This window comes from Bufo bufo, chromosome 8, assembly GCF_905171765.1.
Source record: "Bufo bufo chromosome 8, aBufBuf1.1, whole genome shotgun sequence".
In the NCBI taxonomy this organism is placed as follows: domain Eukaryota; kingdom Metazoa; phylum Chordata; class Amphibia; order Anura; family Bufonidae; genus Bufo; species Bufo bufo.
Window position 1 is genome coordinate 52,300,879 of NC_053396.1, and position 20,493 is coordinate 52,321,371.

The 20,493-nt window shown below is 42.1% G+C and overlaps 1 protein-coding gene across 1 annotated transcript in view; it reads right to left on the reverse strand.

Annotated features, from left to right (window-relative positions):
* TRMT12 (tRNA methyltransferase 12 homolog) overlaps window positions 1–20,493 on the reverse strand; it is a 51,957-nt gene that overhangs the window by 3,643 nt on the left and 27,821 nt on the right. Inside the window, exon 6 of the mRNA XM_040405596.1 lies at window positions 38–195. Coding sequence (XP_040261530.1) covers window positions 38–195 — 158 coding nt within the window. The remainder of the gene's footprint in view (window positions 1–37; window positions 196–20,493) is intronic.

The window sequence follows — 20,493 nt, forward strand, 5'->3', positions numbered from 1 at the left end:
TAGATTTCCTTGATGCCTTAATTCCTTGTTGTGTTACCTGTCTGTTGTCACCTTCAATAATTTGGCATTTGTGAGACACCTTGTTAAGCTCCAGGTTTTTCCGCAAAGCAGCTACAGCATAGGGATTCCATTCACACGCGTAAACAAATGCTGCTCCTGCATGGACCAGGAAAGGCAGGGTAAAGTATCCAATACCTAAAATAATATTGCAAAAATAATTACACAGCAGTAATGGTAGTAATGCTAAAGGTTTACATGACCAGAATATGGTACTGCAGTCTGGGACCAAAGTTCGGATACCCACCAAGCTATAGACATTTTTTGGGACAATTTTTGCGATTGGTCTTCATTAAAATGTTTTAGCCATTTGTCCTCTACGGCCTTCAGGTTTTCACTGACTGCAGAATGACTCAGAATACTGTACAGGACAAAGGGTTAAACATGTTTAATAAAGGCCAACTGGAAAATGCCGATTAGCCCAAAATAAATGAAATGCATTAATTTAAAAAAAAAAATTGTCTAACAGTGTCTATACAGTTAAATGCAAAAGTTTGGGCACCCCTGGTTGCTGTTACTGCGAACAGTTAAACAAGCTCTGTCAGCATGATCAACCCTATTAAACCAGGCATACTGCGTGGTAGGGCTTATCAGGCTGATTAAAACAATACCTTTCTGGGGGGCGGAGCTAGCGTCTGAGCCGGATGGCTGTGTGAAGTGCTGCTCTGCAGATAACGATTCCTCCTGAAGCTCCTATACCCGGCTAATTAAACCCATAATGGTCAAGATTGGTGGACCAAGACCTGCTGATGCCCCAGAGCCGTCCAGACCGACTTCTTAGGCGGGAGGAATGGAGAAATTTATAAAGAAAGCGGCTCAAACCTACGTCGCCAGAGATTCCAAAATGGCGCCGGAACCTCCGTGCACACCAAAGAACAAACGGCAGGATGAATGCGCAGCTGACAAGGTGAGAGACGAATCCCCTGAAAGGGACACACTCTCGCTCTCCAGATCCTTCCTAAAGAAGGCCTTAGCTGAAGCCCTAGAACCGCTCAAATCTGACCTCAACTTCATTAAGGAAGATGTGAAGCATATAGGGAGAAGAGTAGAAGCATTAGAAGAAGCGAACACTGCCCTTACCACCCATCAGCTTGCGATCACAGATACCCTGAATGTTCACCAAAAGCACTTAAATACCTTATACATGCAGCTTGAGGACCAAGAAAACAGGGGCAGGAGGAACAACCTCCGATTCAGAGGAGTCCCAGAAACAGTAGGCCCAGATGAAATCCCTGAAACGGTGATGCAGATTTGTTTAAAACTCCTGGGACCTGACTCCACACACGAAGTGATTATAGAAAGAGTCCACAGAGCTCTGCGCCCCAAGCCTCAATCCACAGATCCCCCCAGGGATATAATCTGCAAATTCTTGCATTTTCCTGTCAAGGAAGCTATCCTAAAAGGCGCAAGAAGTATTCCCCATGTTTCATGGGATGACAACCCTATCTCCATTTATCAAGATTTAGCTCAAACCACTCTGAAAAAGCGAAAATTCTTGAAACCCCTCACCGACCTGCTAAGAAATAAAAAAGTCATCTACAGATGGTTATTCCCGTTTGGTTTGTCCTTCTTTCATAACGGACGCAGAATCTCCATCCAATCTTACACAGATTTGGACAAAGCATATGACATCTTGCAAATTCTGCCACTTCCAATTGAAAACTGGGAATCTGTCCGAGACGCCTCTGATATACCCACTCTGACTTCAGATGGTCCATGGGAGACCCCCCGTGCCCAAAGGTCTCGTAAGATAAGAAGAAATTACAGATCACCTTCTTCTAAGCAACTGTCACTTACAGATGACTGATAGATATACCTCATTACTGTGAGAAAGCTGCCTGGTCTGATTTGCATGCTGTTAATCTCTCTATAGTTGAATCTTTACAAAGTTCACTCAGACAGACCAGTAAAAGAAATTAGTTCTTTTTCTACATAAGTAGCTGGATTATAAACCCATAAAAATTTTCTCATTACAGAGGAATCGTCATGTTTGCATTTACTGAAAGTGATGCAATACCCCCCCTTACCTATAATGCCAGTTTGCTCGTATTTTTTACTAGCATACTGGTGCTATTTTTTGTTATGTTTTTGTTTACTTTGTTATGTTTATAACCTCTTTTTGTCCTTTGATAGGTCTCAAGAATACTCTAGATTACACTATCCATGTACTGATATGTATCTTCTATTTGGTGAAGACTCTTGCCTGCATCGGAGCCATCGCTTACCTCGGGGCAGTACCCTCCCTCCATTCTGGTTGGTCGAACATATACACTTAACATCCAGGTTTTCAATTATGTCCACTACCTATAACCTTTACAAATATGTCAGAATTAAGAGTAGTATCTTATAATGTTAAGGGGTTAAGGTCTCCATCAAAGAGATGCCAGATCTTTTCCCTTTTAAATAAAGAAAGATGTTCCTTAGTTTTCCTCCAGGAGACACACTTTAAACATGGAAACTACCCCAACCTCTCCTTTTCTAAATACCCCACATGGTACCACTGTGGAGCTGGGGGTGCCGCCTCGAGGGGAGTCAGTATTGGCTTCCATAGAAACTTGCCCTTTCAATACAACTCACATGTACAAGATTCAGAAGGCAGATTCCTCATACTCAAAGGTTTGATAGGAAGCTCACTATATACCTTAGTGAATGTTTATGCTCCAAATACGGAACAAATCTCCTGGCTCTCCACGTTAATAGATCTAATACAGATTCATAGAGAAGGCATACTGATACTGGCTGGAGATTTTAATATAGCCTTCAACCCGCTACTAGACACCACCTCCAAGAAATCCGCTATTTCTCAAAAAGCCCTTAACTTCCTCCAGACTAAACTTTTAAGCCTTGGAGTTACAGATATCTGGCGCTGTCTAAACCCCCAGGAATTAGACTATTCCTTCTACTCTTCTTCTAATAGATCCTATAGTAGGATAGATTATATCCTTATTTCAAAAGAGCACCTACAATTATGTTCACTCGCCAGGATAGGAGATATAACTTTATCTGATCATTCTCCTATATTTTGCGATATACACCCACCTAACAGATCCAATAAAAAATCTAATTGGAGACTTAACGAATCTCTACTGGGAAATGAGAAACATACAACCCAAATTTCCTCCTTTCTAGAGGAATACTTCTCAATTAACAACACTAAAGATGTTTCTCCCCAAATATTATGGGATGCCCATAAGGCCTTTATAAGGGGCAGACTAATTAGCCTTTGCTCTTTTCTTAAAAAACAATCTGAGAAAAAACTTTCCAACTTACTAACTAGAATCCATACCCTAGGGAAAGCACACAAACAATCCTTGTTAGCCCAACAACTATCAGAACTCACCTCCCTCAGGACAGAATTAAAAAACTTTCTCAATGAGAAGTCTGCCAAATACTATTTATCAGCACAACAAAAAGTCTTTGCACATGGTAATAAGGCATCTAAGTTTGCAATGCAGAAAATTAAACAGAGAAAGACTGCCCATTACATACAGAGCATTAGGTCACCCCAGAATACCCTCCTATTTAAAGCAAATGAAATTGCAGACCAATTCAAGAAGTTCTACGAGTCCTTATATAATCTCCCTTCTACTATACTTCCAGACGCTTCATTGGATAGAAATTCCAATATTAATACCTTTCTATCTTCCCTAAAACTGCCAACATTATCTATAACCCAGGGAGAGTCTCTGTCCAAACCATTTACCATCCCCGAACTATTAATAGCCATCAAATCAACTCCTAGAGGAAAATGCCCCGGTCCGGATGGATTTCCCATAACATACTACTCAACATTTAAAGAAATTCTCCTCCCCTTCTTGCTCCCAGTTTACAATCAGGCCTTAGACAAAAGTCCACTTACTGCAGATATGACAAAAGCCACCATCACAGTTATCCCTAAACAAGGCAAAGATCCCACTTTATGTTCAAACTTTCGCCCCATTTCCCTCCTAAATGTGGATCTTAAATTACTCTCAAAAATGCTAGCCATTAGATTGCAGAGCCTTTTGCCCCAATTGATCCACCCAGATCAGGTGGGCTTTGTCAGAGGTAGAGAAGGCAAAGACAATACTACTAAAGTATTAAATGCCCTATATTATGCCTCTCATAGATCCTCTCCTTTGGTTTTGCTTGGCACAGATGCCGAAAAAGCATTCGATACAGTGGACTGGACTTACATCTCTCTGACTCTATCAAAATTTCAAATACCGTTACCATTCATTAATGCTATTTCTTCCATGTATACCCACTCTTCGGCGTCTGTGTCAGTCAATGATATCTTATCCTCTAGTTTTCCCATTAGCAATGGAACAAGACAGGGATGCCCACTTTCTCCCCTTCTCTTTGTCCTGGTTATGGAGACCCTACTACAATCCCTTAGACAAAATCCTGACATTAAAGGTTTACAGGTTAATGGTTACGACTTTAAACTTGCTGCATTTGCAGACGATCTCTTAATAATTACTACCAACCCACTTAAATCCATACCGGTAATTTTATCCAGCCTCACTTATTTTGGCTCCCTGTCAAACTTTAAAATTAATGCAACTAAATCCCAGATAATCCACATGGGCCTCTCTCCACATACCCTCATATCTCTCCAGAACAAATCCCCTTTTAATTGGCATACCCAACAATTGACATATCTAGGAGTAAAATTATCCCCTTGCCTTGGAGAATTATTTAAACTTAATTATAAACCTCTCTTAGCATCCATGATCACACAACTTGACTCCCTCAACTTTCCTTATTTGTCCTGGTTTGGGAGGAAAAACATTCTTATGTCCCTGGTAATACCTAGACTTACATATTTGATGCAAGTACTTCCCATCGAAATCCCAAAATCCTATTTCTCCGCTCTTAATAAGAATATACGTAAATTTATATGGCAGGGGAAGAAGTCCCGTATTTCTTTTGAAACTTTAACTAGACCGAGATCCGGGGGAGGTATTGGACTCCCTGACCCGGAGATATATATGAAAGCTATTCAACTCACAAGAGTAGTGGACTGGATTAGAAACCCCCCCCATAAGTTGTGGTTGATGCTAGAAGATGCTTTCTTACCTTCCCCTATTAGAGCCCTCATTTTGGCTAACAGACCCCCCCCCCGGCCCTCAACACCATACCGAACCCCTTGATCAGAAACACCCTAAAGGTCTGGGGGTGGTTCTCGGCCAACATGGGGGCTTTGACTTTACCTTCTCCTTTCATCTCCATAAAGGATATAATTACCCTTGCTCCCAAAGAACTAAGAGACAGCTGCCCCTCTGTTCTTGAAAAATCAGAATTGGAGGTTTCAAAACTATTTGACAAAGATGGAGGTATCCTTTCGGATCAAGATATTTGTGACCTTCTTAAGGTTACAATGAAAAACCCTTTTCTTTTAAGCTTTATTAGAAAGGAATCACTCCTTATTGCTAAAGAAACCTCACCAGCTCAAGATCTTCTTTGGTTTGACAAGATGATTGGAGCTTCTCTTTATCCCCCCAAAGCCATATCTAGTATTTACAAGCAACTTAAATCTCCCCCCTCCGCTATTAAACCTGCCGCAATTGGGCTCTGGGAAAGGGATTTGCAACGTACATGGTCTCCTTCTGACATACTAAAGATCTTGATAACGCCACATAAGATATCTAGATGTATTCTTATTCAAGAGAACAGCTACAAAATACTGATGCGTTGGTACAAGACCCCAGATAAGACCTGCCTCTATAATCCTCATTACACTGACACCTGTTGGAGATGTTGTAAAGAAAGGGGCTCTTTCTACCACATTTGGTGGACGTGTGAATTAATTCAGCCTTGGTGGTCTGAGATCATTAAACTCAGCAACCATATATGTCAAACCTCCTTCCCCTGCACCCCTGAAATGTCATTACTTAGCCTGGGTATGAGGACAACCAAATCCCGCAAAACAACACTCTTCTCTTTCATGATAGTAGCTGCCAGACTACTAATTCCCAAACTCTGGTTGTCAACAGAGGTCCCTAGTCTAGAACACTGGATCAATAGAATGGATCAAATATATCGCTTGGAAGAGATCTCACACTGGGAACTGCGTACTAGAAATGTCTTTCTCCAAATTTGGGCCCCCTGGAGAAAATACAGAAAATTCACTTAAAAACTGAAATCTATTCCACAATACCTAGTTCACACAAGATTGGTACATAGTCATATGACATATTTACAGCTCCTGGCCTACAACTATCTACACACTAACGCCCTCCGATGCAGAGACACTTATGCAATACACCTAAATAGAGGTTCTTGAATTTGTTCTACCTATCCTTTAGGACCTTGGTCCTCTTTATGAGTTATTTTATTTTCGTTATGTTCTTTAATTGTTCTACTCTATTTCAACATAGACTGGAAGGTCTAATTACTTGGTCCAACGAGAATGTACAAATGTGATCATCTGTGCTATTTATCTGACCAATGCTATGTATGTTTGTTACAAGAAAAACAATAAAAATTGTTAATATATAAAAAAAAAAAAACAATACCTTTCTTTTGTCTGTATGCTAAACAGATGCAGAGTTATCTATGTTTTATTCATATGCAAATTAGCAAGATGGAGCACCAGGGGGGAAAAAAGGGGGGGGGGGGGAGGTGAATCCTCTGTGCACTCCCTTTGATTGACAGGGCTAGACATCAGCATGTTGAGGGCACAGCAGTGTCCTAGAGCTGTCTCCTAGAATGTACATATTATATAAACTACTTACTGTAGCTTTACCACATTAACATATGCTCAGAAAGCTAATCTACATATGTAACATCCTGAAGTATGTCACTAAACATCTGTTTCCCCGCTGCATCATGTCAGGTGCATATGTATTGCCATCTTGTGTAGTCAAACAATGCATTTTCTATTATATGTCTTATCCAGGCCTGTTTTATGTATTTGCTGTAATTTCAATGTACACCAGCAGGTGGCAGCAATATGTAGCAGACCATAGTCAGTTAGTACCTAGCCTGGAATAGTCCATTCCAGCCTAGTCTCCCCTGTGTGAGCAGAAGTGGGCTGGTCCCATGTCCTGTCTCATGAGGAGGAGAAAGGGAAGTTAGTCAGTGTGTACCAGCCCCCTCCTTGGGGAAGGCTGTGTTGGTAGGAGCTCCCAGAAACAGGGATTACAACTTAGGATCCAAGCCTCGGCTGAGGCCCAAGGATCACCCTTCCCAGCCTGAGTCATCTACCTCAGCTGGTTGACAAGCAAGCAGCCACCTCCAGATCTAAAGATCTCCAGGAAGAAGCCATCATACCCTGCGAGCAGTCCTGTGAGTACTTATCCAAAGACCAGGAGAAGCTAAATACCTCCTTTAGCTAGTCAGGCCCATATCAAGCAGACTACGGACAGAGCAGAAGATAGATACCTGCCAGATCTACTAGGCATATGATAAGAAGCAGAATACATATAGATTCCTGCCACATATTGCCAATACCTGCTGGGACCCAAGACCTATGCTGTATCTTGTATGGATTCAAAGCTGCATTAAGTAAAGACAAGTTGGATTATATTTCCTGTCTGGATTGCATTCATTCCTCAGTTACTCCTACTGACCACACTCATTTTATTGCAAGTGAGCCAGGATCCAGGAGTCCAGCCGTACCAAGGTAGGAGACACCGTTGACACAATACCTACTACACAGACATTATCCCCCTCTGGCATTCCTCACCTGGTATGTGAGCTATTACATCTTAAAGGGCCCTGCTACAGTACCTGCGCAAGCTGCAATTGGCATCACGAACTAGAAACTATTAATTTTGCGCCAGTGTGCATCTGTCCCAATCCGGCTTACTGCACATATTACTCCTTTATTCACATTATTATAAAGATACCAGTAATATATACATTAAGAATAGAAAAAAAAGAACACTCTACAGGTGAAATGCGAAAAATTAGAATATCGTGCAAAAGTCCATTTATTTCAGTAATGCAAATTAAAGAAATTGCATTAATGCAGCTTAAAATTAGAATATTGTGAAAAGGTTCAATATTCTAGGCTCAAAGTGTCACACTCTAGTCAGCTAATTCATCCATACCCCCTGAGCAAAGGGTACCTCAACATTGGGGTTTCATAAGCTGAAATATCTCGCTTTGCATGTAATGAGTCTATCTCATATATTAGTTCCACCTTTTAAGTTGCATTACTGAAATAAAATGAACTTTGCACGATATTCTAATTTTTCGAGTTTCACCTGTATGTCATAAGGCTGTAGCTTAGTAGTAAGTGTTTAGCCTTGTATATAGAGATCCTAAGTACAAGTCCCAGGAGAGAAATATATACTGTATTTTTCATGCTATAAGACGCAGTACCTCTTACGGGGCGAATAGTAATGAGCGCTTAAATTATGGGATCGGGAGGTGGTGAATGCAGCTCTCCCTTGGCTCTGTACTCGCCACTTCCTGGTATTCTCTTGGAGGCTCCTTGTGCTGTGCTGTGACCTACGTACAGTGTGAAGATGTTGGCACTCTGTGCGACCTCGGGTTACAGCACAGTGTGGCAGGAGGACCAGGATCAGCGATGGATATTAGGAGCAGCGTCCAGAGCAGGAGAGGCAAGTTGATTTTTTATTTTTTTTTGTCTGCTCTGAGCATGGGGGTTTGAACGGGGGTCATTTACATTGGGAGTCTGACCTGAGGTCGGAATGGGGGTCTGATTTGAGGTCTAATGAATAATATTATTTTTCTTATTTTCCTCCTCTAAAAACCTAGGTGCATATAATGGGCAGGTGCCTCTTATAGGGCAAAAAATATGGTATAGATAAAAAAATAATTAAAAAATTACAGGATAGATACATGCAAAACTATGCACTTACTACAAAGCTATAGCCTTTTCACACAAAGTAAGCTTTTTAAAAAAATTCTTATAAGCCAACATATATTACTGGTGTCTTTATAATCACATATTGGGCTTGTGAATAAAGCAGAAATATGTACATTAGCATTCTGAGCATATCTCAATGTGGTAAAGCTACTTTAAGAGGTGTATATAATATGTACATGCTAGGAGACATCTCTAGGACATGCTGATTTCTAGCCCTGTCAATCAAAGGTGTTGCTCCCTGTGTCGATTTCCTTTAAGTCATGTAAAAGATTTAGGGTGGCCTTTGTTGATTCTGGGTCCTCAGCTAGCTTAACCAATTTTGAATTTGCCACTAAGATAGGTATCCCCTTACGTAGGCTCCCAGCTTCCATTCAGATTAGAATGGCTAAGAGGTTTATAGAATTTTGTACCCCTTGCGAGATGGGGTCATTCATACTGAAAAAAGATTTTTATTTGTAATAAAGGGTTTGCCAACAAATATTATTTTGGGTCTGCCACGGCTCCAAAAACATAATCTATTGATCAACTGGATTTCAAGGAAGTTGGAGAAATAGGGACCCAAATGTTCCAGTAACTGTTTCTGTATGGCTAGTGTTGCAACAGAATCCGAGCATCTTCAAAAATATTTACAGGATTACGTTGACGGATTTTCTTAAATTGACTCTGAAATCCTTCGCCCTCATAGGCCATATGACTGTGCAATAAAATTATTGCCTGGGGTAAAATTTTCGAAAGGTTGCATGCATATATAATCTTTCCTGAATGTCAGGCGATGCAAGATTATATACAGGAAAGCTTACATAAGGGTCATATTCGTCCTTCGGAACAAGAATCTTTTTGTCAGTAAGGATGGGGGGTCTTAGGCCATGTACAGACTATCAGGAATTAAACAGAATCACTGTGAATAAACAGGGTCCTTTTCTTTAATCCCCAATCTATATAATCAGATTCTGAGGGCAAAACGGATTTCTAAATTGGTTCTCAGAGACGCCTATAATCTTTTTTTTGAATCAGATCATTTTTATTACTTTAAAAAAAATTTATACAGGTACATCAACAACCCACCCAACCCTACCCCAGCCCCTCCCCAAAGCACGACCATTTAGAAGACACTGAGTACAGTCCATATCAGTTGTTGGTAAGTCTGCTTGAAGACATCACAGTCCTTTCTTCCAATACATGGTAAATGACACTGGAGGGCTTCCGTAGCTCAGAATATATCCAGATAATGTTTAGGCACAAGCATCCATTCATCATCTGCAATCCCATATTCTGACATATTCATAAACATTCACCACCCACCCCTAACACACCATTCAAGCCCCACAAATGCACTCTAAGACAGATTGTAATGCAAAATCCATGAGGACCAAATCTCAAATTCAAATATTTTCCTCGAGTTCCTCTTTAAGTAGACATATTCCTCCAACTTAACCAGTGTGTGTACCCTACCCACTACTTCTTGAACTGTAGGAGCTGACTTATCAATCCAATGAAATGCTACGCACTTCCTTGCCTGATACAATATTCTCATAACAGCCACCTTCTTTTTCAGCATGATTCTTGGCACCTTCACGAAGCCAAGTAGGCAGGTCAGTGGGTCAACCTCTAGGTTAATTTGAAAAACCCGATTTATGAGTCCCACTACCTCTACCCAGTACCTCCTCAAGCGTGGACAGTTCCACATAAGATGGATCAAGTTTGCACTCGTGACATTACAGCGCGGGCATACATCGTCTCTCCTATAGCCCATTTTGAATAGTAGCGCAGGTGTTCTATAAACCCTATGCAGAAGATATAACTGGGAAATCCTATATGACTCGCTCAATGACAACGTCGGTAAGTCAGTGAGAATTTCTTCCCACTTTTCCTCTGTCAGATCCTCAATATCCGCCTTCCATTTCTCATACAATTTCAGTGGGTTGGATTTATTAACTTCCATCCTGAGTGTGTCATAATAAAGGGATATCACCCCACTTGTGGTACCTGCTCTCACTGTGTAGTCAATGATAATACATCTGGGCACTTGTTGGACCTTCCCCTGCTTTTCCTGAGTCTGAATAGCATGCCTCAGCTGCAAATATACATAAAAATACCTATGCGGAATACCAAATTCCTGCCTTAAAACCTTCAAAACTCTTCAATGACTTGTCTGAGAACATTTTAATCATTTTGCCTAACCCATATTGCTCCCATTGTTGCACTCCACTAACCTTGTTTAATTCAGCATATAGGTGATTAGGCCATATAGACGTGTGGGTACTATACCCAGCAATATTCATCCTTTCTTTAGTTTTCCACCATATTTTATGCATCATACTTATCAGCGGATATTGAGTACCATGAGTATGAAATGATCCATCCTCCAGAGCTGACAATAAACAAGTACGGTGAGTTAAGTGTTGAATAATGCGACCAGCATTATTCAATTGAGATTCGTCCCCCCATCCTCTGAAATGTTGCAACTGGGCTGCAATGTAATAGGTCCAAGGGTCTGGCACTGCTAACCCCCCCTGTGTTTTTGGCCGCTGAAGGGTTGAAAGTTTAATCCTAGGGACACCTCCCCTCCATATCAAGTCTCTAAAGACTGCGTTAACAGTGTTAAAAAACCTAAGCGGGATCCAGATTGGTGCATTATGAAGAAGGAATAGAAGTTTTGGCATCAATATCATTTTCAAGAGATTAACCCGACCAATTACAGACAAGGGTAATTTGTTCCAGGGTTGTATCTTTTTCCGAAATTCAGCGAGCATTGGCACCAGATTCAGACGTTCATAGTCACCTAAATTTGCCGTTACCCAAACCACCAAATATTTTAAGGATGAGGCCACCTGCAACCCTCCCGCAGAGGGTGGTGGTATATTATTACTACCACCTAAGGGCAATAAGGCAGACTTTGACCAGTTAATCACTAATCCAGACATATCCCCAAATTGATTAATGATTGTCATTGCAGCAGGAAGAGACTGCTCCCAGTCATCCAAGAATAAAAGCAAGTCATCGGCATATAAGGCCACTTTTTCCGTCCTAGTTCCATATTCAAGACCCTTGACTGTAGCAGCCATTCTCAGAGCCTCCGCCAAGGGTTCCACCGCCACCGCGAAAAGAAGCGGTGACAGTGGACACCCCTGTCTAGTACCCCTAAACAGCATGAACGGGTCAGACATATCGCCATTAACCCTCAACGCCGCTCTAGGGCATGCATACAGTAGTTGAACCAACCATAGATAACGCCATTCCACGCTATCAAATGCCTTGGCCGCATCAAGAGATGCGACCGCCGCGGTCGAGGCGTGGACATGGGTTGCTTGAATGTTCAGAAACAAACGTCTGATATTCACCGCAGTCGACATATTGGGCATAAAGCCTGCTTGATCCTGACATATCAAAGTGGTTATCACTGAGTTCAGACGATTCGTTAATACTTTTGCCAAAAGTTTGATATCAACTGGGAGTAAAGAAATGGGCCTATAAGATTCAGCTTCAAGGACATCTTTACCGGGTTTAGGTAGAAGCGCAATGACTTCCTAATTCATGGAGTCAGGGAGCCGACCCTGCCGCTTAGCATCATTACAAACCGCAAGTAGTTGAGGGAGGAGAATGCTGGAATAACGTTTGTACACCTCTACTGGTAAGCCATCCCGGCCTGGGGCTTTATTATTGGACATCGTACCTAGTGCCACTTCTAGTTCTTGAACCGTAATAGGACCATCTAAAAGTGCCTTATGCTCACTTGATAGGGTACGTAGTTCTAGGGGCTGCAAAAACTGATCAATCTCTGCATCCATAACTCTCAGTTTAGATTTATATAGTGTAGAATAAAAGGAGTACCTGACCTGGAGCAACTGCGGTGGTTCAGTTTGAATAACACCATGCGAATCCCTCAAGGCTGCAATATACGTAGGTTGCAATTGGGCTTTAGATATTAATGCCAAAAGTCTACCCGCTCTCTCTCCTTCCTCATAGAAGGTTTGTTTTTGAAAGAATTGTTTGTTTTTCGTCTGCACCAATAACCTGTCATTCAATTTTTGTTGGGATTCTTTCCATTTGTCTCTAGTAATTCCTTGTGGTTGCAAAATATACTCAGCATCTGCCGCTTCAACTTCCATAATTAATTATTTTCCTATTGACTTCCGCTATAAGCAAGCCCCTCAAGAACGCTTTCATAGTCTCCCACACTACTGACTTAGTTGCGGATGATAAATTCAACTGGAAGAATTCCTTAAGCTTTTCACCAATTCCGCCAGCGTCTGGTAGGAGAGGTAGCCAATAAGGATTAAACTTCCAACCCCCACATTTATGAGCTCGCGATGCACGAAAGTCAAGCACTGCAATCACCTGCGAGTGATCTGAGATCCTGCGCAGCAGATATTGTACATCCCTCACATATTGTCCCATAAGGGCGTTCCCAAGAATAAGGTCAATTCTGGATAGAGAATTATATGTGCTAGAGCAGCAAGAGAACTGTTTCACTAGTGGATTTTTTAATCTCTAGAAATCTAACATCATAGCTTCTTGCATAAGGACCCCAAAAGGTGTTATTCCGTTTGTTTGAGAAGTTTGTCCAGCCCCCATCCTATCTAGATTATGATCAAGATTATTATTGAAGTCCCCCAGTAATAGAACCGGAATATCGGGCACATCTGCTAGAAATTGTAGTATACCTTTAAGTACCACCGGTGAGTATGGCGGCGGAATGTACACTCCCACCAAGACACACGGAGTTGTGAAAATCACACAGTGCAAACAGACATATCTCCCCTCTTTGTCCACCTTTTTAGCAATGCAGGTAAACACAATCGATATGTGTATCAGGAGGCTCACCCCCCTTGCATAGGACGAGAAAGTGGAATGATAAAAGTGCCCTGCCCACTTAGGGGTAAGCAATTTGGTCTGGTCCGGGGTAAGATGAGTCTCCGGAATACAACAAATCAACGGTTGATGTTGATTTAAGCAGTCCATGACTGCTAGCCTTTTAATGACGTCCTTAATCCCCCGTATATTCCAGCTGAGAATATTAACCTTCCCCGCCATACTCAGATATCCATAAATGTGCTAATCTAACGCCATGCCTAATAGTATTAGGAGAGCAAACATATTGACATGATATATCATACTCAGACAGTAGACTAATACCTGCATCTTCATATAGAGTGCGTGCATTTAGGTTAAATGAAACATCCCCCCACCCCCCTCCCTCAAACTTTTCTTCCCAAACATTCCAAGATATCACCCAACACAGCGGCCACCCCAGTAGCAGGTCCCACTACAACACCTAAATAAGGCCTGTGGGAAGAGATACACAACCCGCTATTAGAGAGTTAGCCGAGTGTCCAAAATCTCCCTACATTTTAAAAGGAAGATTAAAATGTACCTAGAAACAAACGTGGGTGCTCAACCACTAGGTAGTGAGCTCAAAAAGTACCCAGAGCTTCCCCTCACATTGCTCCTCGGTCAATCATATAAGAATACAGTTAAGGAATAACAGTAACTATCAGACTATACATTCCAATGGTAATACAGTAAGATTCCTATCCACATACCCTCATCATACACAGCACCACTCCTGAACACTCACACCCAAACACAACTAGGTCGCATCAAACACGATCATATGATCTGAGTCGAAAAACACGATGTTGCTTCTCCAATAGTGAATCAGTCGTGTTCCGCTGCAAGCTGCTTCTCATGACGATCCATCCACCTTTCAGATCCTCAAAAAAATGCGTGTTTCCCAGTGCGGCCACCCGTAACTTAGCCGGGTACATCATGGAATAAGACACAGCAAGTGCCCGCAAACGCCTTTTCACATCTATAAATCTGGCCCTTAGTTTTTGGACCTCTTGTGAATAATCTGGGAAGAGTGCCACTTTATGTCCATCAACAGACAGGTCGGGTTTATCCCGCGCTTTCCGTAAAATAATGTCCCGATCTCTATAGTGCAGAATCTTGATCAAGACTGTTGTGGAAATTTTATTATGCGGACATTTTACTTTAGGATGTGTGTGTGTTTTTATAGTTTGTCATCTGTCTCCCTGTGTCTTGGAGAAATGTCTGCTTTTAAGACATGCATATCTGCCTTGTCGGTATACTAGTACCGTATACTGACAATAGCTGTAGCAATGTCTCGCAGATAATTTCAAACCTATGGGAACCAGTAGAATGATCTTTATTAGACACTGATCACCTTTGAGCAGTATTGAATGAGGTCCATGCTGACAGGGATGGGGCGTGTGCATTGTCTGCCTAGCCACATTGATTGCCCCGCCCTGTCCTTTGACATCACTTCCTGCATGTTATAACTTCCTGTATCCTTGTCTTGGGCCAGCCCCTTTTACACCTTTTGTTAGTAAATAAAAGGTGAGCAGACTGGGGAGCGCGGAGGAGTCTCTCAGAATTTTCTACCAAGATGGTAACACCTGTGTCTGTCTCTGACTGGGGCTGAGAAGAGGGACTTGCTTTTTCCTTACACAAACTTTGATGCGAGCTGATTGCAACTATTAATATTTACCACAACAAGACTGTTCTAGGTGGGGCACCTGGTGGTAAAGGACGTGTAGGGACCCTATGGGCCCTCTCCACGGCAAATAAAGTGGTCAGTACATCTGCGCCAAAGTTCTCCCGCAGCCAGGATTCAAAAAATTCCGACGGGTTGCTGCCTTCCACTTTTTCTGGTGCCCCCACCACCCGGACATTATTTCGGCAGGATCGGTTTTCCAGATTATCCTGTTTTGCTGCAATAATGTCCAATCTCGTTGAGTAATCACTCACATTTTTGGTCAAAGGTGACATGGCGTCCTCCATTTCTCCCATCCGACCCTCCAGAGCGGTTGTGCGGTCAGCTAATTTTTTCATGTCATGCCTCACTATGGAGACTTGCATGGTGAGGGTGTTCAGTGACCTGCCACATTTAGTTATGGCCTGCATGACGTCCTTTAATGTCGGCTCTTCTGAATCAGAGTCGGGTGCTTCTGAAGGCAGGCGGTCACTTGCAGCAGCCAGGGCGCCAAATCGGTTTAAACGAGCCGCCGGAACACTATCCGGATCAGGCCCTTCAGTATCAGAGTCCACATCAAACAGGTCTCCAGTAGCCACTGGTTTCTTAGGAGTGCCTTTCCCAGAGGTAGCAGCCGATAATCTGGCATATTTTTCAAGTTTAGCCGCCGCTTCTCTTTGAAGTTCAGTGACGCGACCTGAGCGTCCAGGAGTGGTGTCGGCGCCATCTTGACTCTCCTTCACTAATCCTCTCTGCTCCTTCCTACGGGTCATGATAGCCAGATTCAGCCTCCCCAACAATCCAAGGGGGTTCTTTAGTGCCCGCTCGGTAGGGTATGCTCAGGATAAGCTTGAATTCAGTAGCTTGCCAGGATAAAATAACCGAGGTAGCAGAGGAGCTCTGCACCACACGTCCGCTCACATGCTCCGCTAGGCCACGCCCCCAGAGACGCCTATAATCTTAACCGTATGAAGGAAGAGGATGAATGGAAAACTGCATTCAACACCCTGTAGGGCAGGGGTGCGCAACCTATTTTAGAGGGCCACATTGTCACAACGCTCTATTTCAAGGGGCCGCAAGCAAAAAAAAAAAAAAGTTGATTGCCGCTCATTTGCATCAGCCTATTACACAGGCCAAAGTGACTAGGGAGGAATGATCGCCACCACAGTCATTTCTCCTTCATTTAGTTATATTGATTATCAGTAGCACATCCCTGATTACACAGAGAGATGTGCGGCACGATTATACCAGCCAGTTATCATGAATGAGTGCTCTTATGAAGACTAGTTCCCAGTAATTGGCTGAACATCTCGCAGTGTAATAGGGGCTTAAAGGAAATTCCCAGTAAAAATTTATTTTTAACACGTTCTTGCAGCATGGCCCCTTAAACCGAAGAGTTATACTTACCTGCTCCCGCCAATTCGGTCCTCCACACTGCCCCTGCTGCCTCCATCTTCCGGTCGCCGCGCTGTTTGGCCATGGTCACATGCACCTCTTCAGCCAATTACTGACTTCAGCGGGTGATGTGGCCACAAGCAGCATGTCTGCTGAAGCCAGTCATTGACTGGAGCGGTGTATGTGACCATGGTCATGCACTGACAGGTAAAAAAGTGCAGGAACCAGAAGATGGAGGCAGAAGGGGCCAGGGCGGCATAAAGCAGGTTAGTATGAATCTTCTGTTTCAGGGGCAGTGCTGCAGGGACTTGTTAAAAGTAATTTTTACAGGAAAAGTGGCGACATTTCCTTCCTGCCTCCTATTCATAAATCAGCGCTTTCCTTCACTGCAGAGGATGGCGCTCCCTGGTTATTACCATCTCCTCACAGTTACAGGCGCCATGCAATAACCAGTAAGCATTTTCCCTTACAAATGGGAAAAGTGCTTATTGGTTAACACTTTAATAACCAGGCCTGAACAGACACTTTTTTTTGTGATTTAGCATACGTGGTGGTACGAACGGTTGTAACTTTTTTATGTGTTGGGACTAGCAAAATAATTTTTGCAACAATTTTTCACTTAAAGCATAGGGCCTTATAATTTAATTTTTTTTGTTTTATTTGGGGAAAACTGTACAAAACATTTTTAAAAAGTTTTTTTCAAACTATAGCTCCTTATTCCATAAATATGTAAACTGACACCAAAATAAATTATTATAATTAGTTCCCTATTTTGTGTCAGTCATTTTATTATATATGTATAGTTTCACGTGAATGGGACAATAATGGTGACGGTGACGGTTTTGGTTGGTGTGGGTGTTTTTTCTTTTATGTATTTTATTTTTTATCTTTTTTAACTTTATTTTTAATATATTTCTGCTACAAATAATATCTCCCAAGAGGTCATAAAAAGACCTTTGGGGGACATTGACATTTTTTTGTAAATTTTTCACTTTTTTTTTTTTTTTTTTACTTTTATTAATATTTTATTTCACGTCTATTTCATCTCTAATTCATTCTGCTGCAATTTCTGTATTCCTGTAGTTATTAGTTAGGTAACAGCACCATCTAGCGGTGGTAAAAATGTATTGCACCTTGTTTTCTTGTTAATAAAGATTATTGGTTTGTGGGAGGTGCTAAGCATTGTGGGTAGTGCAAGGCATTCTGGGAAGGAGAAGCCCAGTCTTCAGTCTACATACAGACATCAGCAGAGCTGTTCCATGCAGTACTCATTCTTAAACTCCACCATCTTTGTGCAAGTATATCTGGTGAGTGAGATCTACCTTGTTTCAGGGACATTATATTATGCAAAGTTGTTTAGCAAGGTATAAGTGTCACTCTGCGAGTTATTTCTGTTAGCTAGCCATGCAATCTATGTATAGGCAGCGATTTTGGACATCTGCTTTCTCTATTAATGTATTACTGTACATGCTATTCTATATGTTATTCTTATACAAGCCATTTGTATCCTTGTAGTTTTAGCAATTCACAATCCTGTTGACCAATAAACAAGTTAGACTACAGAAAACAGTCCTCTTATTTGGAAGACAGGAATGTTTTATACTGAATGTCAGACTGCACACTGTGTGAACGTGTATGAAGACAGAACAAGGTCACTGAAAGACCTTTGGGGAAACAGACTTTCTTTTTTGCACTATTTCCAATGTAAATGGGGCATTCAAAGGAGATCCAGTTACATGGGAAACCAGCCTGCTGTGGGGGCATTGTACACAGGCAGAGCTGAGAGCGGTCTCCTGACCCTGCAGCTCTGCACTCCTCTGCCCCCAAGCTGGGTCCACCCTGCATAGCACTCACCTATCTAAGGAGAAGACAGAAGCATGATCAGCTGTGTTTCTCTCCAGGAGGACGGGGCCGCAAACCTTGGCTCCGGGGGGCCGCATGCAGCCCGTGGGTTGTGCACCCCTGCTGTAGGGTCATTTTGAATATTTAGTTATGCCATTTGGGCTGAGCAATGCCCTGCTGTATTTTAGAATTTGGTTAACGATATCTTTAGAGAATATAATCAGAAGATTTATGGTGGTCTATCTGGATGATATAGTAATTTATTTCCCCGACTGGGCCTTGCACATCTCGCATATTAGACTGGTTCTACAGATTCTCCGGGAGAACTAATTGTATGCGAAAGCAGAGAAGTGTGTATTTAGACTCCAGAAAGTAAATTTTTAGGGTATATTCTCTTTTCTAATGCCTTTAAGATGGATCCCAGTAAAGTAAAGGCAATCGTTGATTGGGTTCAACCTATGTTTCTCAAGGCTCTTCCGTGCTTTTCAGGGTTAGCAAATTATTATTGCAAATTTCTTACAATTTTTTCAGTAGTGGTTAAACTAGTTACCTGACTAAACAGGGTGCAGATTTATGTCACTGGCAACCAGGGGCCCTTTATGGTTCAGGAAGGTGCTTCTGAGGTCGAAGTGGGAGCAGTGCTCTCTCAGGGAACTAGGGCTCTGACTCCTCTTAGGCCATGTGCCTTTTTTTCTCTTAAATTTTCTGCAGTCGAAAGGAATTAGGATGATGGAAATCAGGAGCTCTTTGCCATTAAGTGGGCCTTTTGAAGAATGGCGTCACTTCTTGGAAGAAGCTCAACACGAAGTAACGGTTATTACAGATCACAAATATGTAACCTTTTTGGAATCTGCCAAACAACTGAAACCTAGGCAGGAAAGGTAGGCATTGTTTTTTACTCATTTTAATTTCGTAATTATTGCTCCTTATGTTGCTGCCTGTGAGATTTGTACTCCCTCTAAAGCCTGTTTTACACTGGTGGATTTTCTGCCAGATAACTGCTAACGAACGTTTATCATAACGCACGTTAGTGATCATCTGTCAGTCTAGTACTGCCGCCGATTACCCGATGAATGAGCATCGAGCAATTGTGATCTTTCAGCATGCTGAAAAATTGCGGTTTGCTGGCGGCAGACCGTGCTGTGTAGTCACGATCTACTGCCGGCAAATAGCTAGACTCCGTACAGCATTAAATCAAAGATTTGAGCGGTGCGACTTTGTATCTAGGATCCAAAGCTCGCTTCGCTTATCCCTAATTCCAATCATTGAAAAGAGAATTCAATCGGAAACCTGGATTTATGACACTTTACATTGACACACTTCCTCCCCCTCACCTGTTGACTGACTCCAATTCTCCTTAAACTTGTAAATCTACCGGCCGTTTACACACATAGATCTTTTGTTATACACAACTATTGGTTACCTCATTGGTGATAGTCGTTATCTCTATTACTGCAGTTGCAGTGTATAACAGGTATCACTACAGAAGCGCCACACTGGTTTTAGCCTGAAGATCAGGTATGGACGGCATACAGACAGTATAAAATGCGAACTTTGTTTGAGCTTGCATGTGGGGTACAAAACTTTGGTGCAACTTATCTGATTAATTGATCCAATGTTCACTAACGCCATGAGGTGCAGAGGAGTGATTAGATCAGCATGTGCTCACCTTCTCACTCCTCTTATGTCAAGTATGCTCTCTGATTGATAGGGAAAGGGGGCTACATAACATGCACAGAAGATCATGTTACCCTTCCCTTGGGGACATGAATGATATCATTAATATGAGAAAGGTTGACCTTGATGACATTTACAGCCAAAGTATTGATTAGTCAGGGTCATTTGAGAGTTGAAAAAAGTACAACACATTCTTCAAATC